This window comes from Entelurus aequoreus, linkage group LG02 (assembly GCF_033978785.1).
Source record: "Entelurus aequoreus isolate RoL-2023_Sb linkage group LG02, RoL_Eaeq_v1.1, whole genome shotgun sequence".
In the NCBI taxonomy this organism is placed as follows: domain Eukaryota; kingdom Metazoa; phylum Chordata; class Actinopteri; order Syngnathiformes; family Syngnathidae; genus Entelurus; species Entelurus aequoreus.
The window spans coordinates 43,154,104-43,178,816 of NC_084732.1; the positions used below are offsets into that span (position 1 = coordinate 43,154,104).

General features: G+C 42.2%; 2 protein-coding genes across 5 annotated transcripts in view; one reads left to right on the top strand and one right to left on the bottom strand.

Annotated features, from left to right (window-relative positions):
- Positions 1-1,410: 1,410 nt before the first annotated feature.
- On the bottom strand, positions 1,411-12,467 carry mthfsd (methenyltetrahydrofolate synthetase domain containing). Of its 3 annotated transcripts, XM_062027102.1 has the most exons (9): positions 11,813-12,465; positions 11,607-11,710; positions 11,398-11,463; positions 11,184-11,297; positions 8,630-8,743; positions 8,451-8,541; positions 7,181-7,293; positions 6,214-6,339; positions 1,411-2,269 (listed from the first exon to the last, which is right to left on the bottom strand). In XM_062027102.1, the coding sequence occupies exons 1-9, from the start codon at positions 11,838-11,840 to the stop codon at positions 1,541-1,543; spliced, it is 1,485 nt and encodes a 494-aa protein (XP_061883086.1). In that variant the 5' UTR covers positions 11,841-12,465; the 3' UTR covers positions 1,411-1,540. The 3 variants fall into 3 exon arrangements, with proteins under 3 accessions (XP_061883086.1, XP_061883104.1, XP_061883094.1); XM_062027120.1 differs by lacking the exon at positions 11,184-11,297 and having other exon boundaries at positions 11,350-11,463; positions 11,813-12,467; XM_062027110.1 differs by lacking the exon at positions 11,398-11,463 and having other exon boundaries at positions 11,813-12,445.
- Positions 12,468-19,515: 7,048 nt separating this feature from the next.
- Positions 19,516-24,713, top strand: part of dbndd1 (dysbindin domain containing 1) — a 60,252-nt gene continuing 55,054 nt past the window's right edge. Inside the window, exons 1-3 of one of the 2 annotated variants that reach the window (XM_062027293.1) lie at positions 23,121-23,182; positions 23,285-23,487; positions 23,626-23,839. In XM_062027293.1, coding sequence (XP_061883277.1) covers positions 23,654-23,839 — 186 coding nt within the window. In that variant the 5' untranslated portion in view covers positions 23,121-23,182; positions 23,285-23,487; positions 23,626-23,653. Of the gene's footprint in view, positions 19,979-23,120; positions 23,183-23,284; positions 23,488-23,625; positions 23,840-24,713 lie in introns of those variants that run through there. The other variant, XM_062027284.1, reaches the window with a different exon arrangement.

Here is a 24,713-nt window from a genome sequence, read left to right on the forward strand (position 1 = left end):
AACTCATCTGGACAGTGTCAATTCAAACTGCAGTGTCATCATTTACGGCTATACACAGTTTTGAGCTTGTGTCAACTTCTGGCTGTCATGAGATTTGTGCAGGCAATACGTGGAAATTGAACTGGAATGCAAGTTGACGCTGAAGAATAATTGAAAGGGATAAGGTGCATATTCAAGTTTCTGTCTGGTTGATTTTGAAAATAATGGCAAATGTCAGTGTGTTTAGGAAACATTGATGCAATATATGAGGCATGGTGTTGCTCTATATAAAATGACAATATACAGTAATGGATAGGTTTATGCTCACTTTAATGTGCACCTAGCACATGGGGTTTTGTATCTCCAACTGCAACGTGCATGTGACCGCCAAAACCTCAGGCCTATATAAGCACACGAGATGCAGGGCAGCAGTGGAATCTCACATTGATGACATTGGCTGAGGTGAGGAGCAAGATGACTAACCACAGCTGCTCCCTGACCTGCAGGCCTGCATGCCAGCACCATAAAAAGCCTGAAGGAGGCTGCTGGGTGCAGACTGACATGACTTACTGGATGCATGCGTATGCATGCGTGTGTGTGTGTGTGTGTGGCACACACACACACCAAGGAGGTATTGTAAAGTGGAGGTGCATGTTTCTGAATGGGTGATGAAGCGCAGATGTGGTGTGCGTGAATACGTGTTGTAAGACTGACCTCAGCTCTGTTTGCACCCTGGGCTGCAGTTTTCTATGGGAAAACAATCACAATTGTGGCAATAGTATTCAGTCACGTTGAAGACATTGCACCATATTTTGCTGAGATATGTTGAATTACTCCATTAGAATTGCAACAACTTGAGTTTTTAGGTAAGCTTGAATTCCAATAAGTCACCCTTTAAAATATACACCTAAAGATATCTCGGCAAATGTTGGAATCTTAATATTACACTGCACTTGTACAGTTCAGTCATGCGGTGCAGAATGACTATCAGTCCATTTTAATCAACAGCACATACTAGCCGAGACATAATTTGATGTGGTTGTAGTTTTAAAATAGTCAACATTCAACATAGAACCTCTTACAGAAGATGAACTGGGGTCATTCAATTTAATTAGATTAAACAACCAGTCAAACTACAATTACAATACAGTTAACATATGAAATGGCTGCCATTAAAAGTGAACATTAATATTTTTGTAAAGGCAGAATTCTGCTAATACAGCTTGTATTGGTCCAAGACCTGATTGTAAGAGAATATGTTACAACAGGAGAGACAAATAAAAACAACTTTGCCACAGGGCGGCGCTATTTGCACTTTTTTGACCTTATATAGTGGGGAAACCCCCATTATAGTACTTGGTACATAAAATGTAACGAACATTGAAATAAGTTAAGAGAAAATAATTCAAGAATGTTGATATTCATAAGTCCTTTTGTTGCATATTTTATTTAGATGTTTCTCAATATACATTTCTGGCTCTACTGTAATCAATCAGATACATTTCAACAAACCAAAGTGTTATAAGGCATCTCAGGGTTAGTGCAGTTATTTTTTGCGTTTTTACTGCTCAATCTCTTCAGGAGCGTCGCTCTTTGAAACGGTTGCTTCTGCATCGCACGTCGGAGCAGTGGGCGGTTTTGGTCTGCGATTAGACGTGTCGGGCCTCTTGCTGCGACGTTGGCTCTTGGCCAGCTCGACCTGCACACTTTGACCATTCAGACTGAGCCCCTGCAGAGCCTCCAGGGCCTTCTCGGCAGCCTGCTGGTCGCTGTAGTCCAGGAATGCCCGGCGCTGAGCTCCCTGCCAGGTGAGCCTGAGTGGCCCCGCCTCTTTCTCTCTGAGGGCGATCTTCAGCTCACTCACGCGCAGCCCGGTAGGAATCCCACCCAGATACACGGTGGTCACACCTTGAAGGCAGTTACTTTGGGTCAGAACTTCTCCTCCGCTCTCCTGACTCTTCTCTTTCCTATTGCCTTCACCTCCTCTTGTTCTCTTTCTCTTTTCAACACCCTCTCCTTCACTTCCTCTGCTTTCTTTCCTCACTCGAGGTGGACGTCTTCTTGTGTTCGGTTCTGCTTCCCCACTTCTTTCATCATTGAACTCTTCTTGGGCATCTTCTCTGACTTTCTGCCTTGGCTTGCGTTGGTTTTGCCTTTTGGGGCGAGCGTTTTGTAAAGGTGACTCTGTTGCAGGAGGCTCTGGCCCAAGTGTGACGTCCTTCCCTGCCTCCTCCTCCAAGGCCAAGAACTTCTTCAAGATGGGGATCTTCTCCAGCTTAGCTGTATGCAGCTGAGGACACAAAACTGGGCAATCTCAGTCAGACTGAAAACGGGCAGGGTATTCTACTGTACATTTAATCCTCACAAAAAAGCAGGTTACCATTGGGTTAATACAAGGTGGACAGCGAAATTAATTGGTGCTACTTCATCATGCCATGTAAGAATAAAGTCCTTCCACAGCAGCGGGACATTTCACTTCCCAAGCAGTTAAAAATAAAACCACCGTCTTGATTTGTTGCGTCTTGGAGTGCGTTCGGCAACCTTTGATGCTGACCAGTCCAGAGGAGAATATACGAGGCTATTGTTTTTACAGTGGCCCGTTTGACCTGACACTCCAACCCCGCCCCGCCAGCCCCCGCCTCTGTGGAGACGACGCTTTGATGATCACACATGGCCTTCCTGCCTGTGAGGTCAGCGGGTCCTGTTTACTTACACAAGTGCCTTAAGGAGCCCAGAGGTTTGCACACAAACTGTTTGCACTTTTAAGACAAATGTCACTATCATGTCTAATGGGAGACAAAACATACGTCATCGTCAACTGTGTGACTGAATTAAAAGCAGGCTGAGGCCTAGACTTCTGCTTACAGTCAGTGACTTATGGATAAATATATTAACACACGCCTCAATCAAAAATATAAATACTTTATAAAATGCTTGCAACAGGTTCCAATGCACAAAGCAGGACATTTTCCTTTTAGAGTTAATGTAATGGTCATGTGTCCCAAAATTTGTATTAATCAATATTAATTAGGGATGTATCGATCAAGCCGATTTTCTTGAAAACGTGCGTGATCACCATTGTCAATTAAAGCCTTTTAATTATGGCATAAAAATTATCACTATTATTTTTTTCATATCTAATCACGATTATCACTTTTTTTATTTTTTTATTAAAAAGGTGGTTTGTCCCGTGCAGGATTATAGCAAGTACTGTTGCAGCCCTACTATTTACTACCGCAGTATCTTGTAACAGATCATTCCCGCCATGCCTGATGGACAGCTGTCATTTTGTTCATATCTATAATTGTGTCTACTAGAGGTGCAACGGCACAGGTAACCCACCGTACAGTTAGTACCTGGTTTTAGGGTCACTGTTTTGCTTCTTTTTTTGGTACATTTGTGGGGGTAAAAAGAACAACTATTTTTCTTCTCAAAGTTCTTTATTTTTTTGTTGTTGTTGTTGCTTGTCATCACAAACATTCTGCAATAAACAAAGTATCAGTGGTGTAGTTTTTCAATATCGGTATTTGACACTTTCAAATGGTAAATTATTTGTATTCTTTATTTGTACATCAGTGCTTTGACAAATGGCAAGCGATGACCCAGTAGTGGAGTTTTTTAAAACTCAAATACTGTAGCTTGTATTTAATAAAAGTACATTAAAGTGCAGATTGAATTTGAGGTACTGTAACAATGTGTACCAACACATAAAACAAGTTTAATGATCATTTCAGGAGCAAAATGTTTTTATCCATAAACTCAAAAAATATTTGAACAAAAAGTGTCTGCAGAGTTTTTTTTTAGTTTTTTTTAAGAACGTGTTATATTAAAGTTAAATCTTTGCAGACACATTAACAAAAAGTCTGATTGAAAATATTTAAATATAAAAATTTATTTGTCTGATTTAATTAGTGGGTGTGTTTATTCTCCCAGTCGGCACCAATACTATATACACCAAATATAATAGTTCAGTTCAGACATTTTTTTGAGTGCCTGCAAGTCCGCATTCAGGGCTGGATTACTGGTGATCTGTCGCAATTAGTGAAACTAAAGTCTGTCACTAAAGCTGCTGCTCCTTTTAAATGTTGTGTTTCAACTTCTATGCTAATGTTAGTCATATTTCTTAAATTTGTTCTTCTGGGCTGCACTTTCAGCTGTGAAAGGAGGAAGAGGTACAATGTTGATTGGAGATTAATTACGTCATGACGAGCCTCACTTTTGCAATGGTGGAACGGGAGGTCGCCCACACACGGACACAAACATTTTCACAAAAACACACACAAACGTACACAAACACACGCATAGCATCACGTCAATAAAGGCGGATAGTTTTGTGCAGGATAATACCAAGCGTACACCTACTGTTTACTACTGCGGTAACTTCTAACAAACATTTCCATCATGTTTGATTGAGGTACTAATGTTAACAGCTGATCACTGTGACCAAATTCAAATTAATCGCGACCATTGATCACTATTATATAATTGTCCAGCCCTACTTTCAATGTCAATCACAAACGACGATCCCTTTTGGCTGTTATTGTATTCATCTTTAGTTCCCCGGCTGACAAACTTGCAGCTAACAGTGCCTCTCCATACACAGTGTGGAGCCGCTCCCCTATGATAAAAATAATCACCTCTATTACAGCAAATTAACCGCATTTCTTAGTATCTTAGGTATCATTATGAAGTATTACAACAAGGCTAAACATGTTACACACCTAGAATAAGTCAAGAGCAGTGAAGGCACTAAGCTAGCTAGAAACAACAGAATAAATAAGTGTGTCGTAAACTTTAAGAAGTGTAGATGGAACCACATTGCAGCAGAAAGTAAGGAGTTAATAACAGGACACTTGGTGGAGGCGGTTGAATTTTTCCTCCCTCTCTGTCTTTCCCTGCATACTCTCTTGTCCTCTCTGCAACTTCTTTATGTGTGCTATGGCGATTGAGTTTTTTTTTCCTGGCCTCAGTCTGGACCTCCTCCCTGGGAGTCCAGCCTTAGACTGAATGTTTTTTTACTCATCCCCCGCTCCAATGTTTACCCGTTTCCCACCTTTTTAAGGGGCGCCGGAAGTAGGCTGACCCGTCAGCGGTCCTGTTCTGTCTCCCTGTACTGTTTGTCTGCTCTTGATTGGGACTGTGCTGAAAACGTAATTTCAATTCCTTGTATGTCTTGTACATGTGAAGAATTGACAATAAAGTTGACTGTTACCTGTTATGACAATAAGTAGATTAATAAGAGTTTAGAGAGAGGATAATACACTATAACAACTGCTACTGTGTCAGCACTGTGAAGTGAAGTGAATTATATTTATATAGCAGTTTTTCTCTAGTGAGTCAAAGCGCTTTTACAACATTGTTGTGGGTGGCAGTTTCGTGCTTAAGGACACAACTGCTCTGACAACGATGGCCGAAGTTGGATTCAAACCAGGAACCCCACAAGTTTCTGGCTAGCTGCTCTACCATCGAGCCACGCTGCCCCTTTCACAATCAGAAGTCTACAACACTTAAGAGGGCGGATCGATCCATAAATTGGTGGTGTCAACACCAAAGTTGGCACTACGGTGATTGAATCGATATATAAAAATAATTTTTTTTGTTAATAATTCCCTGGACACAGGGTAAGAAGGATTTCAATGAGTAATAGAGGTATATGATTTTGAAGTTATTGTGTACTATTGACTTTTTTTTTAATCAAACAATTGTAAGTAATAAAAGAGAATAAAGAACTAGTTAAAAAATATTGTGCTGATATTGCTGTTATAAACGGTCAATAAACCTCACAATAAACAAATTTAAAAATGTACAGTTAATACATGTGATCGGTATTGGTATTGCCCGATTTTACTTATGGTTGATCAGAATTGGCAGCATAAATCCCTAATATTAATATTTGGATGATTTTTAGGGGTTTGCCAAACTATTTTACCATTCAAAACGTCTGACAAACTGTACATGCACCATATGTCCGCCAGAGGGCAGGGCTACTTAGAAATGTTGCATAATGGGTTGCAGGGCAAATATCTCGGTGATTAAAGACAAATCACACTATGCACTTCTCTGAGAAAATGTATCATTAAATACTCAACAGATAAACCTGCTTTTGAAAGTAACCACTTAGTTATTGATGGTTGCCATTTCATACATTTTTGGTGAAATGGCAGCAGAGATGTTCCCTGCTTTTTCTTTTTCTTAATCACACTGGGTTAGCAAAATACACAAATTTTACTTTACCTTGGTCCAAATGATTCCTTGTGGTTTCCTAGACTGGCAGTTTGTCTGAATAACTCTGCTTGGAGTGAGTATGTAGTCCACAGTCAGGTCGTGACTTTCCATCAGCTCATCAGGAATGTCCACTACCTGAAGGACCAAGTTTACAAATGAGTGATGGATTTTTTCAAAGATGATGCCATTTTGACACTATATTTTGGTAAAAATGAGTCTGCTGCACTTTTATATCTGATTAAAAAGTAGGACTCACCGAATATTCACCTACACACAAATAGCTGTATTACCGTAATTTCCGGACTATAAGCCGCTACTTTTTTCTCTCGTTCTGGTCCCTGCGGCTTATACAAGGGTGCGGCTTATATACGGCCTGTTCTTCTCCGACACCGACGAAGAGGATTTCGGTGGTTTTAGTACACAGGAGGAAGACGATGACACAATGATTAAAGACTGACTTTTCATATACCGGTAGGCTGGTTATTTTGATAACGTACAGGCGAGCACTTTGTATTACTTTGCACCGTTGTATTATTTGTACTCTGCATGAATGCTGTTCGCCATGTCAAAGATGTGAAAGTTTGATTGAATGATTGAAAGATTTATTGTTAATAAATGGTACGCTTTGCGTTCCCAAACAGTCATCTCTGTCCCAACAATCCCCTCCGTGGTAGCAGGAACCCCTATATACCACGGTAATTACACATCAAAACCCTGCGGCTTATAGTCGGGTGCGGCTTATATATGGAGCAATCTGTATTTTCCCCTAAATTTAGCTGGTGCGGCTTATAGTCAGGTGCGGCTTATAGTCCGGAAATTACGGTATAAATATTTTGGTTGTATATACTGTTGTGAGTATAGGTGATGCAATGCATCATACTGAAAGTTGTTGCTATTTTTTTAGTTACATTATTTAGATACCTTAATAATAAACTTCATATTTCTTTAGAAATACCGTCGTAAACCCTCAACTAACCTGACAGTCATGGACAATAGTGACCACAACAGTAGACTCATTCACAGCTCCCATTGAGGCCATCATTCCATACTCCAAATCTGCATAGCCTTCACCTTTTCCAATGCGGACACCTGGAACAGCCACAACAAATTTTAAGTTTCATTTAAAAGATAAGATGCAATCAATTACTCAAAAAATCAATGCTCAAGTTAACTGCTGGTGTAGTGAAATCTGTGTGATTACAAGAAAAGTATGCCAAATAGAACATATTTATTTGCATTCATTAGACCTGATTTTTTTTTTTAAGAAAAAGCAATCATAATACAAAAAATGTCTACATTATGAAAATACATTTTATTCGAGGAGACTGAAGACCGTAAGATATGTATAGATGCAGCGAAGTGGAGACTATGTAGTACTACACTACAATAATCTACTATAATACTTCTGCATTCAGACCGACGGCATATCAACTGTGTGAGCTCATGTTTGTCACTTCTAGCAATGTAGCCTTAAAAATGATGCAGCAGCAAGCAAACAGCTGTACCAACATCAACCAGACATCTAAGATGTTTTTTGATTGGGCTGTGAACCTGAAAAGAGTTGGTTTTGTCAGAATTTACTTACGTGTTGAGAGCAATATTCTAAAATAATAAAACAAGGTTTTATAAACTGCAGCCCACTAGGGCCTCTGCTAAACCCTGCGCTTAAATGAAAACCATGTGGCTTTGTCCACTTAGAACCATTTGGGGTTCGGCTGTGCTGCATCAGTTATCTCAGGGAAAAAATGAGCATGAGAATACACTGCGAGAAGAGAGAGGGCAGAAGCCACAAGTAGCTGAATTGATCTGATTACACACAAAGTGCACCGATTCTCATGTCTGGTCTTCCTCAAAAACCTCCAAGAGGTAGAGCGACAATTAATTCTATGATTGCAATGGGATAGACCTAAGGCAAAAGCGCCAACAGTTTTCCAGAGATTCAATTGGACACTTTTCATTAAGGGTTTCCGCATTTGTAACATACAAGATTGATAATCACAACAACATGGAGCAGACAGCAATGTACAGTAAAGTTAAAGAGTTTCAGTTGTCTGTGGCTCAATTTAAAAATTCCAAGAGTTTAGTGTAGCGTGCCCACTTGGGACAGACATTCTACTTTTTCTGATAGCGTGTTTCAATCTGTAATCACAAAACCCCTTCAAACTATCTTGAAACATAGCCAAACTGATAAAACTATTCACAGCTGTGTCATACGTCAATAAAAAGTTGTTACATGGTGTCCTCACCTTTCTCTGACACAGCCACAGAGCCAACCACAACAAGGTCAATCTTGACTTTGGCGTCCAGGTCAATCGGCACGCTAAACTCTTTCACACCCTGCAGACAAAAAACCCTAATATGTACAAAAACAACTACATGGCTTATAAGACAACTTTGAGTGTACATTTAATATATAAGGTTTCACCTGTGAGGAAGAGCATATGCGCAGCTGTTCTTTGTTGGCTCCTTGGGGAGGAACAATCTTGTTAAAAAGGCCAGAGCGAAGACGAGGGGTTGGGACCAATAACGTTTTGTGTGCCTGTTTAAAAAAAAGAGAGAAAAAGAACCTACATTATTACCTTGTATCTGCTGTGAATCAGGTGAATAAACTGTTACAACGTAATAGAGTAAGAACTATGTATACTAAGGAACATAAACTGTTGGTAAGAATGCCATTCTAATAAGTCATAATCAAATATGCTACGGTGGAACCATTTCAGTTAAATGGTTGTACAACTCTAACTTCCATCCATCCATCCATTTTCTACTGTTCTTGGCTTTATGATCAAACAAAATACCCAGCATGCTTGTGCTTTGAATGAGAGATGTCAGCAAATCTTGCAAGGTCCCACTCAGCTCAGCATGTATTTAATTACTATGGACCGACAGAGTGCCTTTTCCTCCAGGTTAAAAAAGTAAGGTATTCCAAAAGAAGGACCAATCTCAACATGGGGTCTTACAAAGTAAAACAAACACGTTATTACAATACAGACTACTACAAGTACACATACTTACATTTAAAACAGAAAGCCTCCAGCGTCAACATTGATGCATTGCGAATGTTAGGAGTAATTTTACATAATTATTTTTACTTGCAAGTATGTTTAAAAAGTGAGATGCATGTGAAGTATCTGTAACAATTCACTTATTAAAAGTGGTTATTAGCTTTTATAAGACCGTTTTTTTCTAAACTCAAGGTCTACCAACATACTGGTAGATTTTGTATGACAATTCATATTTTTTCAAATAGAAATAAAGATAATTCTTGTTCATTAAATTTTGAAATTAGTACAAATAACTTGAGAGCTAGTTTACATGAGGCAAAAAAAGATGCAACATTGTTTAAGGCCCTCCCTATGGGCAAAACACGCACTGAGCGTAGGGCTCCAAGATTCATGGGGACCCTATTTTGCGTAAAGAAGCACATGCAAAATGGCAATTAATGAATGTCAGGGCACTTCATATGAAAATCGACCGCAAACATAGTCCTAGCTTCTTCCCGCTTTGTCATTTATAAGAACGTAACGGAAAATTTCTCCAAATATTGTAATCGTCTCCTGTGGCGCTCCGTGTTAATGCTGGGCTGCCAATTTGACATACAGTTATCAAGTCCCTATTTGGGTTGTGCCAGGAACATGAGCAACTTTATGTTTTCATTATGTTAACTTTGTTATCCATCCGTCCATCCATTTTCTACCACTTGTCCCTCTTGGGGTCGCTGGAGCCTATCTCAGCTGCATTCGGGCACAGGGCCAACACAGATAGACAGACAACAGTCACAGTCACATTCACACACTAGGGCCAATTTAGTGTTTGGTATTTGCACAAAAACTAATTATTGAACAATATTGTTCCCATTAATTAATTTTAATACAAAACATGCACTAAATAAAATTTAAGTTTGATTATAAAGTTTATAGGTTTTTTTTACATAGTGTGACATTTTAAAAAAAATTTTTTTAATGGTGGCTGGGGTGCTCAAAACTAAATTCTGCTAAGGGCCCCGATTCGAGGGCAGCCCTGTTTAAAGTGGTCATATGATTTTTTTTCTATGTTTAAAACATTTCCCTGTGGTACATAGCATGTAATGATATTTCTTTGGTCAACATTTTACATAATTATGTTATAGACCGCCTTCAAGCCGCTTTCTGACAGTCTCTTGGATATGTGCCATTTTGTGGGCGGTCTTCTTTACGTGGTTCCACTTTGACAGCGTCTTCTTCCCATCAGTGCTTCCATATCTAGTAAACTGACATACAATTTAGAACTATAATCTACTTTGTATTCGAAACGACAACAGCAGAGGATGCATGAGTATGTACGAGCCAGTCTGCCCTACAACAAGGAGCTTATTGACTACTGCTTAGGATTGCAATGGCAGGTTGGTCTAAAGCTCTTTGAGTGGATTTCAACCATATATGGTGATATCCACTGACGTCACAGGTCAGAAAATGTCACATGATAGAGCAAATTCTAAACAACTTGTTTAGAATTTGGATTCATTTCAATTTATTGGGACTTATTGGATCTAAAATACAAAAGGGCAGGTATCATCAAGTAAGAAAAGTTGGTTTTGTATAATAGGAGCTAGGGCTGCAACAAATGATTTATTTGATAATTGATTCATCTGTTGATTATTACTTCAATTAATCGATTAATAATCGGATAAAAGAGACAAACTACATTTCTATCCTATCCAGTATTGTATTGAAAAAAAACAGCATATTTGCACCATACTTATTTTGATTGTTTGTAAATGTTGCAGTTTATAAATAAAGGTTTATTTAAAAAAAAAAAAAAAAAGAAAAAAAACTCTCTGCATGCGCATAGCATAGATCCAACGAATCGATTACTAAATTAATCGGCAACTATTTTAATAATCGATAAGTTGTTGCAGCCCTAATAGGAGCCCTTTAAGGCAAAAAATATGTCCGTAATACAACCATGTCGTAGTAATTTTTGGTTCTTGGTGTTTGCACCTCTAACACTGCCAGTCGAGCACCCTCCAGAGGTTTATCAGGATCCACCTTCACCTCGACTGCCTGGGTGAACACTTGCAGTTCAGACACCTTGGCGCAGGCCGTGGAAGAGTCCTGGTTGGAAATCAGAAAAGGGTATTGCAGCTTTATGTCAGCACCAACTTACTTGCAGCGTGATAAAGCGGGCCTGCTGCTGAGGTCTGTCTGGGTTTACTTTAACTGTCTGGCTTAACTTGAACTCCTGCAGGTCAGCAAGCCTGTCGCAGGCTTGACTAGCACCCTGGTCAGTAAATACACAGACAGGACAAATAGTGCAGAATATTAGCTTGCACTGCTGTGAAGATCTGATGCACTTGTGTCAGCTCGCGTGTTCCAGCGTGTCACGCTCTCAAGCGTTCATATCGGAAACTGCTTTAAACTTGCCTTGAAATTGGGGATTCTGTTATGAACGGGCCGGGGGAAGTTAGCCAGATTGTTGTCTTCGATGTAGTCCCAAACTTTCCCACGAATGTCCCATTTGGTTGCTCCTGTCGAGAGAAGACGAGTAGCAGGCTAGCAGTATGTGCTAAATGATTAGAGTAGTAATGGCGTCGAGTTACGTTCTTCTGTCGAACCCGCTTGAAGCTTACCTGGGTTGATTTTTATCAGCGGCTCCATGACGTTTTGTCACAGAAACAATTCTTCACGATATATTCCGAAGGAAGAACTTCAATGTGTGATGTGATATGTAAGTAACGTAACACGACAGGAACAGCTGCGTGACAATGTTTATTCTCTCTACGGCAAAGCAGGAAGGTCAAATCTGTCGAAACGCAAACCTTGCCACAATGCGGAAATAGGACTTGTGACGACACAGCACGAAGCAATTGATGTAGTTTACATTTCAACGGCAGTTCAACACAGCATGTATTGTGTTATAATCCAACGTATAGCGTGGTTAGTTTAAAGAATGATAAAGCATGACGATGGTTAACCTATTTATACGTACAAGCGTTGTGTCCATACATGGTCATTGAGTTTTTAAAATGTTACGGTAATACAAAACTTAAATTATTTTAATTAAATGGTCTCTTTTTATATACTAGCCCATAAAGAACACATACTAGTTTTAAAGGTATAATCATAGCAGACGTGGAGTAGTCAAATGTTACCAAAATGGAAAGCAGTCACAACACAACGTGAACACTCTCACTGTCAATCACATACATACGCAAAAAAAATAGCCGATTCGCAAGGAAGGTGATTGTTTTATTAGCGCCACCTCTTATATCACGTGACCAAATTACCGTACACAACCAAGCTGTAGTGTGACTATCAGAAAGTAATTAGTCACTGAGAGTGGAAAGCAGGGTTCTGTCTGACACGCTGGGTCCAAGGATGCAACATGAAGTCATTACTGCTGTTTTGAGGGTGATTGATTTTCCCTTTGAGTAAAAATACAATACATTACATTCAGATGGTTTGTGGTCCCTTTGTGGTTCTTTTGCTGTCCTTTTGCGTTCTCTTTACGGTCAACAGAAGTAACGGCACCCAGGTTCACACTCTCTCCATACAAGCCAAACAATTCACAGAGAGGTGCAGGTGTTATATATTCAGCAATCAGCCCCACACACACTCCGCCCACACACGTAGCCACACCCACTATCCAAGGTGACAAGGGAGAAACAAATCCCTGCCTCTACATTCCGGCCACTAATTTATTATAACATAATAATTACAGAACAATAGTAGCAGCACAGAAATATCCAAATGTAAAATATATCAAATTAAACAAGAACATTAGATTTTCCTTTTTTTTGCAGTTATAATAGTTCATTTTCAATGTCCTTGAACGAGCAGGTTCTTCACGTATATATGTAAGTGTCACTAGGCCAGATGTTCCAGAACTTTCAGAGCCTAGACAGAGTGTGGTCTGTGTCACAAGTAATATTCAAAGTTAAGTCCTGTCAACAATTAATCCCATCAGATGTCCTCGGCTTCCTGAAGCAGAAACATCTTAGTGACAGGCCTGTCCAGAAAGCTTGTCCCGGTCTTGATCTTGGCTTGTCGAACAAGTCCTCTTTTATCTTGAACAACCTTGACAACTCTCCCCATAATCCAAGAGTTGCGAGGTGCAGAGTCATCCACAACAAGCACAATGTCTCCTGGAACAAAATTGCGCTTGATTTTATTCAATTTTTGGCGCTCCTGAAGCTGCGGTAGGTATTCCTTTGTCCATCTTTTCCAGAACAGGTTGGACATGTACTGGATTTGTTTCCATCTTGGCACAGCATACAAGTCATCCTTGTGGAAAACACCAGGTGGAAAAGATGGCTGACCCTTGAGGATGAGAAGATGGTTGGGAGTTAGATCCTCTAGGTCATTAGGATCTGTGGATGCCTTTGTTATTGGTCTGCTATTGAGAATAGCTTCAATTTCGCACAGCACAGTGTGGAGGCCGTCTTCATCCAGAGTTTGTTCTCTCAAAGTGGAGTTAAGGACTTTCCTGATTGAACAAATGTATCTCTCCCAGGCTCCCCCATGATGGGAACCACCTGCAAACTTCCACTTTATTCCTTTCTGTAGGAGTTCATCATGGATCTGTGTCTGATTCCACTGTTCCAAAGATCTTTTCAACTCTCTATCAGTGCCAACAAAGTTGGTTCCGTTGTCTGAGCAGAGTTCCTTGACTTGGCCTCGCCTTGCCATGAAGCGACGTAGAGTGTTGATAAAGGAATCAGTCTCCAATGATGTGGCTACTTCAATATGCACAGCTCTCAGAGCTAAACAGGTGAATATCACTCCATATGTTTTCACTTTCGATCTTCCACGTTTCACTTCAAATGGACCAAAGCAATCAACCCCCACTAGCGGTTCATCTGGAGAAATCCTATTAAGTGGCAAATCTGCCATCTGTTGGCTGGCTGGCACTGCCAGAACCCGTCGGCAGACAACACACTTGGCCAAGATTCTTCGTATAGCTACACTGGCTCCAATAATCCAGTACTTCTGGCAAAGCCTTGCCAACATATGGGTTCTTCCACCGTGGCCGACTTCGGTGTGTACATATCTTAGAATGAGGTCAGAAATGTGTAGGTCTTTAGCCAATATGACCGGATGCTTTGATTCTTCAGGCATTGCTGCCCTACTGAACCTCCCACCGACTCTCAAGATGCCGCTATCAAGTACTGGGTGAAGTTTGTATATGTGGCTTGTTTGTTTCACAGTCTGATTCTTTAGGAGGCTGGAAAACTCCTCTGGGAATCTTTTCCTTTGGCAAGATCCAATTATCTTCAACTTTGCCTCTCTCAACTCCTCCACACTGAGAAAAACATGGAAAGAGTCCTTGACACTCTACAGCTCCTTGCTCAGAACATCCTTTTGCTCCCTCTCACATGTCTTTGAGTTTGACAGCAGCGCCTTGACCTCCTTCCTCTTCTGCCAGAGACTCAAGAGTCTAATTTTGTATCTTAAGACCCAACCCATCACTCTCTTCAGACGGGTCCAAGATGAAGTACGGTCAATCAATTGAGACACCGAGTCAACTTCTTCTTCGGCTGAAATAGCATTAGCAGCAATGCTCCTTGTGACCTCAGGATCATCTTGCTCTGATGGTTCTTCCGAGCTCTCTGGGTTTGTAGGCCACTGCTCCTCTGACAGTAGCAGAAATTGTGGGCCACACATCCATGGTTCATCCTTGAGGAACGACTTCACTCCAAGTCCCCTGGAAGCAATATCTGCTGGATTGGACAAGGTGTTCACATATCTCCACTGAGCTGCATGAGACACTTTAAGGATCTCCGAGACCCTGTTAGCCACAAATGTTCTAAATCTGGTGGTCTCATTCTTGATGTACTTTAGCACTGAGGTGCTATCAGTCCAAAAGACAGAGTCAAGCAATGGCATCTGCAGCTCCCTTCTCCACAATGTGTCCATACGTGATGCAACTACCGCTGCTGTTAGCTCCAGCCTGGGAATGGTAATTGGTTTTAAGGGAACCACCCTAGACTTTCCCATGACAAGGGTGCTGCACAGGTTTCCATTGGCATTGCGCAACAGTAGGTAGGTAGCTGTTCCATAACCCACCTCACTTGCATCTGAAAAATGATGCAATTGGGCAGAAGCTACAGTGCCAAAGTCCACAGGCTTGAAACATCTTCTGACCTTGAAATCCTCCAGTAGATGGAGCTCCTTCATCCAATTTGTCCACTCCTGTGAAATGGGTTCAGCTACAAGATCATCCCACCCAAAGCCTCTCCTACACAGATCCTGCAGGATTAGTTTGGCCTTCAGCACCACTGGCGCAAGCACTCCAAGTGGATTGTAAATGGAACTGACCACAGATAAGATCCCTCTACGGGTCAAAGGTCGATATTGGATTGAAATCCTGAACTTGAATGCATCCGATTGCACACACCACTGCACTCCCAGAACTCTCTCAACAGGAAGTGTGTCATGATCCAGATCCATCTCCTGTACATCCACTGCTCTCTGCTCTTCAGGAATTGCAGCCAACACGTTTCGACTGTTACTTATCCACTTCTTTAGCTGAAAGCCACCTCTGGCACAAATGGCTTGAAGATTGTGACAGAGAGCAACAGCCTCAGACTCAGAGGGCACAGAAACAAGACAGTCATCTTGAAGTCCCAGTTTTTGATCCATGATTGTTGCTTCCAACATTTGAGATGCTGTCCTCTGGCTGAATGTCATCATGCACTACTTCACATGTGGCCTTCTCCTCCACATTGTCATTTGGTGCATATCCTGAGACTGGTCTCTTAGTTTCAGAAAGCCACTGTGTCATATCCTCAATAAATCCTTGGTTGTATTTATTGATGCTTGCAAACCACACTTTTTGTTTATCCTTTTCCACCTCAGGTACTATTTCCACCAATGACTCATGCAGGGAAGTTGTTTCCTTATGTAATTGCATCAAAATGTCCAGTTGAGTTTTCACCTGTGAAACATTTTCATCATTCTCCACGAGCTTCTTTAAAACAATGATGATACATTTCATTTTTTTCACTTTTGCTTGGCGTTCTTTTTGAAGCTTCTCCATTTTGCACACCAAGGCCTTTTCAGTGAGAATGATTTTTCTTTTCACAGTTTCATTGAAATCAATTTCATTTGCATTTGAACCAGCTTTTGATCCATTCACTTATGAACCAACTTTTGATCCACTCATCTTGACATCCAGCAATATGTGCACCACAAAAGTTCAGAGAGCATATGTCACAATCCACATTTGCATCATGAATCTACATCCAACTTTGCTGCTTTGTTTTGGCACAAATATGACTCCATACATGAATACACTGTTGCTTCCAAATCCACACTTTATTTCAGGCTTGACCATCAGCAATAAATGCATCAAACTTCCACATCCAACATCACTCCTTTAATGTGCACAAATAAGCGATCAACTTTTCCACAGGTTAATTCAATCCCGAGCAATAATGACATCAAAATGACAGCCACAGCTATCCAATGTGCAGCAGTATTCAGCATCAACTGTGTCCAGGCATGTATACTTCACAGTATGAATGAATTGAGTTTCGCATGGGTTGTGCTACGCTCCTTCGTTTCATTCAGTTGCTTGAGGGGTTGAGTGGTCCAAAGTGCACGATTCCAGTGAAATATCAGAAGGTCAGTGTCAGATCTGTAGCCTTTTCTGTTGACAATGTAGTGTGACTATCAGAAAGTATTGAGTCACTGAGAGTGGAAAGCAGGGCTCTTGTCTGACACGCTGGGTCCAAAGATGCAACATGAAGTCATTACTGCTGTTTTGAGGGTGATTGATTTTCCCTTTGAGTAAAAATACAATACATTACATTCAGATGGTTTGTGGTCCCTTTGTGATCCTTTTGCTGTCCTTTTGCGTTCTCTTTACGGTCAACAGAAGTAACGGCACCCAGGTTCACACTCTCTCCATACAAGCCAAACAATTCACAGAGAAGTGCAGGTGTTATATATTCAGCAATCAGCCCCACACACACTCCGCCCACACACGTAGCCACACCCACTATCCAAGGTGACAAGGGAGAAACAAATCCCTGCCTCTACACAAGCAGTTGTGCAACTAAACACTACATTGCCAAAAGTATTTGGCCACCTGCCTTGACTCACATATGAACTTGAAGTGCCATCCCATTCCTAACCCATGGGGTTCAATATGATGTCGGCCCACCTTTTGCAGCTATTACAGCTTCAACTCTTCTGGGAAGGCTGTCCACAAGGTTGCGGAGTGTGTTTATTGGAATTTTCGACCATACTTCCAAAAGCGCATTGGTGAGGTCACACACAGATGTTGGTCGAGAAGGCCTGGCTCTCAGTCTCTGTTCTAATTCATCCCAAAAATGTTCTATCAGGTTCAGGTCAGGACTCTGTGCAGGCCAGTCAAGTTCATCCACAACAGACTCTGTCATCCATGTCTTTATGGACCTTACTTTGTGCACTGGTGCACAGTCATGTTGGAAGAGGAAGGGGCCCGCTCTAAACTGTTCCCACAAGGTTGGGAGCATGGAATTGTCCAAAATGATTTGGTATCCTGGAGCATTCAAAGTTCCTTTCGAACTAAGGGGCCAAGCCCAACTCCTGAAAAACAACCCCATACCATAATTCCTCCTCCACCAATTTTCACACTCGGGACAATGCAGTCCGAAACGTACCGTTCTCCTGGCAAGACTCGTCCATCAGATTGCCAGATGGAGAAGCGTGATTCATCACTCCGGAGAACACGTCTCTACTGCTCTAGAGTCCAGTGGTGACGTGCTTTACACCACTGCTTCTGACGCTTTGCATTGGACTTGGTGATGTATGGCTTGGATGCAGCTGCTTGGCCATGGAAACCCATTCCATGAAGCTCTCTGCGTACTGTACGTGGGCTATATGGAAGGTCACATGAAGTTTGGATCACTGTAGCAACTGACTGTGCAGAAAGTCTTTGCACTATGCGCTTCAGCATCCGCTGACCCCTCTCTGTCAGTTTACAAGGCCTACCACTTTGTGGCTGAGTTGCTGTTGTTTTCAAACTCTTCCATTTTCTTGTAATAAAGCCGACAGTTGACTTTGGAATATTTAAGAGCGAGGACATTTCACGACTGGATTTGTTGCACAGCTGGCATCCTATGACAGTTCCACGCTGGAAATCACTGAGCTCCTGAGAGCGGCCCATTCTTTCACAAATGTTTGTTGAAACTGTCTCCATGCCTAAGTCCTTGATTTTATACACCTGTTGCCGGGCCAAGTTATTAGGACACCTGATTCTGATCATTTGGATGGGTGACCAAATACTTTTGGCAATATAGTGTATACATGAAATGTACTCTCTGCATTTGACCCATCTTCTATTAAAGAGCAGTGGGCAGCCATGCACTGTGCTTCTCAAGAGGACATCTTGAGATGTTGAGTGATATATGATTTGTTGGGGTTTGTCCAATTACTTTGTTATTGTTCATAAAGGTAGAAATCTGAGTGTTTTTGGTATTAATTTATTTTTAGTTTGTAATCAAGTGTTTGAGGTGGTTTTCGTAAAACTATATAGTTTCTGAGATACTTATTTCTATAGACCTTTGTGGTGGACATGATGACTTGGATTAGCCGACTACTACTTTGTCATATACAATAATGAAGGTGCAGATGTACAACCAAGAAAAACAAAACTGCTTCATATCATTAATAATATGACTGGAAAAATGTGTCATGAAATTTGCAAAAAGAAAAGTTCAAATTTAACAGTTTTCAGTGTATTTTTCAATTTCCAATGTTGAATTAAGTGTAGAATAAAATTATTTTTTCTATTGTATTTAAAAAAGATGTCCTGTTCCTCTTATCAAAACAGTAGCAAATATAATCAATAATCAATTATTCAGTTAGTAATAGATGGTACTGTCCTGTGCTAAGGAGAATGCATTAAAAATTCAGATAAAAAAAACTATTGTGTCATATTGTTTTCACGTAAGATTATGCAAAAATAGCCAACTTTTAATTTTCGGTATCTTTTTACATGACTGCACGCAGGGCCACATTTACACCACAAGAGGGCAACCTCTTCCTATGTTGGCCAAGAGAGCATCAATGTTTTACAGTGAAGGTGTGGTTTTGGGGTAATACATCAAATGACAGATGGTAATATCAAGGGCGTGAACCTGACTCATCATCATTTGCTGTGACATTTCTATCCCCACATTTTTACACTACCTACCAGAAATCATCTTTCCTTTCCAGACACATAGTCATACATATATAGCCACCCTCCAGTATAGAGCCCTCCCCGATGCCCCATGCTTCCCTCTCTCTGTCTGGGCAGAGAGCCAAGCTACACCCTCCCTTTCTCTCTCTTTCTCTCTCTGGCTCTGGATCTCAGTGGATTCTCTACATGTCAAGCAAAGCCTCACAATGCTGCGCTTCCTAAACCCAGGAGCTTAGGAATTTGCTGTGATGTGGCTGTTCCCAGAACCCCCTTTTGTCCCTCTTTGGCGGATCCACTGTGTGAGGCTCTGATGGACGAGCCTGGCAGGTGGACCAAGTGAGCGACATCACCTGTTTGGGAAATCTGTCTTTAGGGAGCTGAGATCTTGCTCTTCCTTGCACACACACACACACACACACACACACACACACACACACACACACACACACACACACACACACACACACACACACACACACACACACACACACACACACACACACACACACACACACACACACACACACACACACTTGCCTCTCCCTTCCTTGGATGCTGGTGTGGTGAACAGCAGGATTCTCTCGGCTGAGCCGCATGGAGGCGCAGGGAGGGGCTCCCAGCCCAGGTAAGAACCCGTTATATTGCATCTCAATAATGCTTTGTGTGCTTCTTTGATCATTCTGGATCCGTAACCTGTTAATGGTCATCCTTCATGCCCCTGGCCTTACCCAAAATTTTTTTTCGGGTTAAACTCACATGTGGTAACACACTGTGATCATTGTCCTGACATATCATGACAGTTCTATAAACTCTCAAGTTGCAGAGGAGAGGGCCTCTTTTCAAGCATAGGTCAGCCATGCAGAAAGTGTACTGATGAGAGACAAATTTGCGTACAATAGTGGATGCATTGTGTGAAGGCCAATCCGGGGAAGCCCGTTGTATGGGCACCTCACACAATGCCCCTCCATGCTGCATTGCAATGCAACATCTAAACATTGTTGGCAGTGTGTAAACTTTGATGCTGATGATTTAAAAATAGTTGTGTAGTAAATTATGCATCAGGTATACAAATATTGAGGTTCAGCTCATAGTTGGTGCTGAAACTGCAGTCCTGCATCGAACTGCTGTTATAGAAGGTTCTTACTTTAGGCTACATCTGCATGAAATAACTCTATAAGCTACTTTGTCAGCATATACTCAGACCCACACTTGTTTGAGGTCCATGATGAAATATTATTCATTTATCCATCCATCCATTTTCTACCGCTTATTCCCTTCGAGGTCGCGGGGGGCGCTGGAGCCTATCTCAGCTACAATCGGGCGGAAGGCGGGGTACACCCTGGACAAGTCGCCACCTCATCGCAGTATTATCCATTTATGTAGATGAAATTCGATAAGCCCAAACATATAGATTCATTTGTGGGCTGGAGGGTCACAAGGAGTTTTATTATGATATCAACATAGAGACCACTTTATTAGGTACAGTAGGTATAGATCTGATTTTTCCATTAAATAACTATGCCTCTGAATATCAGAAATATATATATTTTTTTCTCGTTTTGTCATCCATCACCTTCTGCCAGTCTGAATCACATGGAAGAATGACAGCTTGAGGCAGGCTCTGTTGAAGGTATTTTATATTTCCATCATACTACCCATGTACCACCGATCCCAATTCAGACACCATTTGTCAGGAACCTCTAAGCAGTTTAAAGAGAGGTGGGCCCAAAATGAGAATTTTGGGCACATTCAGTCCTTTTGTTGGCCAAAAGGGTACTCTCCCAAATTTCAGACTGACGTTTTTCAAGCTCAAACAATAATTGAAGACATTTATGGAAGGCTAAGTATGGATGATCTCCACCATAGGTGCCGATCCAGTGGGTGCTCGGGCCCCGAAGCACCCACGGGACAATGCAGAGCACCTATGTGGGATTGATGGCAAATTCTTTCTCACCACCAAGCAAAAACCGCGCATGCTCAGGCCCCTTCTACACTAAGGTTATCCAGGGTAAATCCCACATAACCTTATCCTTGTCCACATACACAATGTTCGTTTAAGACCCCCTCCCCCCCTCCGTCAGCCGGCGCAACGCAACCTAATATGCATGCGCGGAAAATATGCACTTCATAGTCACCTCCAGTGTTGCTTTGTGTGCAAGTTCTTATATTTAACTTATCTGAACAATATCCAGGTGGCGACTTGTCCAGGGTGTACCCCGCCTTCCACCCGATTGTAGCTGAGATAGGCTCCAGCGCCCCCCGCGACCCCAAAAGGGACAAGCGGTAGAAAATGGATGGATGGATGGATGAACAATATCCAGTGTTGTGGTATTTCAATTAACTGGAATCCAGTGAGCTGTGGGGCCCTATTGTAGTGAATCACACCTGAGACATTATAAATTAATCAAATCTTTAATAAACATTTGAAAGTACACAATAAAGAATATTTTACAACAATCAATCTCGGGATTTAGATATCTGGTCAGGACACTCCTCACTCTTTTGCCTTCACCTTCATAGTCCATTTGTATTTGGTGACTTTATATACTCTGGACTTAGACGTTGAGTCTGCGACATACATGGCGGACAATAACTGATACAGTCTGCTTTGCCAGTCCAAAAGCATTCGCTGTTTTCCGTAGTCTTCCCTCATTGGCCAGGTAATACAAAGCACACGCTACCTTTTTTTTATCACATCCATGGGAGCCCGCATTCTCATTGACTCTCCTTCGACAAATGTACAAAGTTTTTCGGTAAGTATAGTCACAGCTGACCTGGACAGTTCTCTTACCGTCTGAGGAGGGTTGTATCCGAAATAGCTGCAATCGCTTTCTTTTAAGGTATTTATGTGTGATTTCCACAAGCGTCTGTACAGGCAGAAGGAGAAACATGGTCATTTTTGGATGACTCGCCTTCATATTTCCAGTGGTTACCTCCGAGTTACGAAACCGCTTTATTATGAAGCTGACTGTGGCACGTTCTTTCTGACGTCACTTCCTGTGTGGGGCACAGTCTTTCTGGCATCACTTCTTCTCCGAACTCAGTTTGTACACGATCAATGATTCCATACAAAGCTAAGAGCCGGAGATTCAAGAAATAGACGGCGCACTTACCTGTGTAAAAAATTGTCAGAGGAGGGGACCCTTAAACAATAGTTTAGTGTGGCGGAAACGGGGCTTAGGCTAAATAATTATTATCCAGCTTAGTGTAGACATAGCCTCAGAAAGGTAGCGTCAGATTTACCGCCTGTCCGAGCACCCACTGGCAGAAATATAGATTGGCGCATATGATCTCAGCTACATTATATATGGCGGTATGGGGATAAACTCTTCAGTCATGGGGCTACTGTAGGCTTAAACATAGCTATGTTTGGCCCGTGGCCCATTGGCACATTTTTATTTTGGTATTTAGAGGCAAAAAGTTTGGGCACCCTTGCTCTAAGTAGTAGGATGCCAGATTATCCTATCACACCCAATTTCAGTGAGACACATACTCCATATTCCATCATCAGGGTTTATACCCCACAGGTCACCAGTTCCAAGGGTCCTTCTCAACTGAATACGCCACAAACAGCATCACAGATGATCATCTTACTTCTACGCCATTTTTATTGACATACTGTTATGGCACACGCGCGCTCCTTGCTTCCCTCTGCTACTGGAGCGCTCAGAGGCTCCGCTGTGAGCACCAGACACACCCCCGCGCTCATCACGCAGACCGCGCCCACACTCCGCCGCAGCTGGAGACAATCTACTAACAACGCACCTGGACGACAGTATAAAGAGCCCCGACGCTGACTCCTCGTCGTCGGAACGTCGCTCTGCTCGCAGTAAGCCTCACGTATCTGACTTCCCTCCAGCTCTCGCTCTTTTGCCTTTTTCCTTGTGCCTCATTTCCTGATCCCAGTGTTGTCTTTCGTTCCTTCCCACAGTACCCGTGTCCCAGCCTCGCTGTATCCCTCCGCTGCCATTTCCCTCCTGGACTCTGCTTGCTCTCCCCGATCCTTGACCCTGATTTGGACTTCTGGATTTCGCCCTCCTGCAACGACCCCGTTTGGACCTTGGACACCCTTTTGGATCATTCCCTTTGGACTTGGATGCTTTTCATTCCACACGCACCTCAACACCCCTTACGGTATTTATATGGTGAAATTCATTCACATAGTTTCTCATGCAAACACATATAGTAGCATACACACTCCATTCACTCATCAAGCACGAAATAAAACATATTGAGCTTGATATCCTGTTGTCGTGCCGTCTCCTTCCCCAGTTCGACATAACAGTACGTTCCGACCACAATGGAACCAGACGGCACTCCTAAGTCTTCGCATGGACCTCTGGCTAGGACTTCCCCCAGTGCAGACTTGTCCTCACTCCAGTCTGCCATCCAACAACACCAGATCCGTTTTTCCACCCTGGAGGACAAATTGGACGTTGCTTTCGCCAGCCTGTTGTCCAAAATCGACAACCTCAGCACTGGTCAGGTGACACCCCCCACACCTGTCATTAGCCCACCCAACACACTCGCCACCGGGGGAGCTACACCCCTCCGGGAACCTAAGATAGCTAGCCCTAAAAATTTTGAGGGAAATTTTGAAGACTGTCGTGGCTTCTTGGTTCAATGTGAGTTCATGTTTCCACACCAACCTTCACGTTATGCTAATGACGGTGCTAAAATTGCCTTTATATTTTCCCTACTATCCGGGCCAGCGCTGAAATGGGCCACTTCTGCTCTCAGTAAAGATTCTGGAATAAACACCAATTTTGCGGCTTTTCGCAAATAATATTTGGCTGTATTTGACCATCCTGCTAATGGCGGAGACGCCGCTTCTAAACTACATTCCATGCGACAGGGTCCCCGATCAGTGGCTTCTTATACCTTGGAGTTTAGAACCCTGGCGGCAGAGAGTGGATGGGACGACAATGCACTGCAAAGCGCTTATCGTAGAGGACTCAATGAGTCTATTAAGGACGGTTTGTTGCGAGACAGACCTGCTAATTGTCAAGACCTCATTGAATTAGCCCTTCTATTTGACCAAAGACTTTTGGAACGTGAGGCGGAGAGGGAGATCAGTTTTGGCAACACTGCTTCTGCTAGAGTCTTTGGGTCTACTAACCGTCCCTTCACCCGAAGTCCTGTCACCATAAGACCGATTCTTACCGCACCTCAAGAACCCATGCAGATTGGCAGGTCTCAACTACCCTTTGAGGAACGAGAACGGAGGTTCCAACTCCGACTCTGTCTTTATTGTGGTCGGGCAGATCATCTGATACGTGACTGCACTCTTCGGCCAAAAGATCGGGCTCACCAGTCAAGGGGATCCTGGTGAGCCAAACTACAATCCCCATGACTCCCTC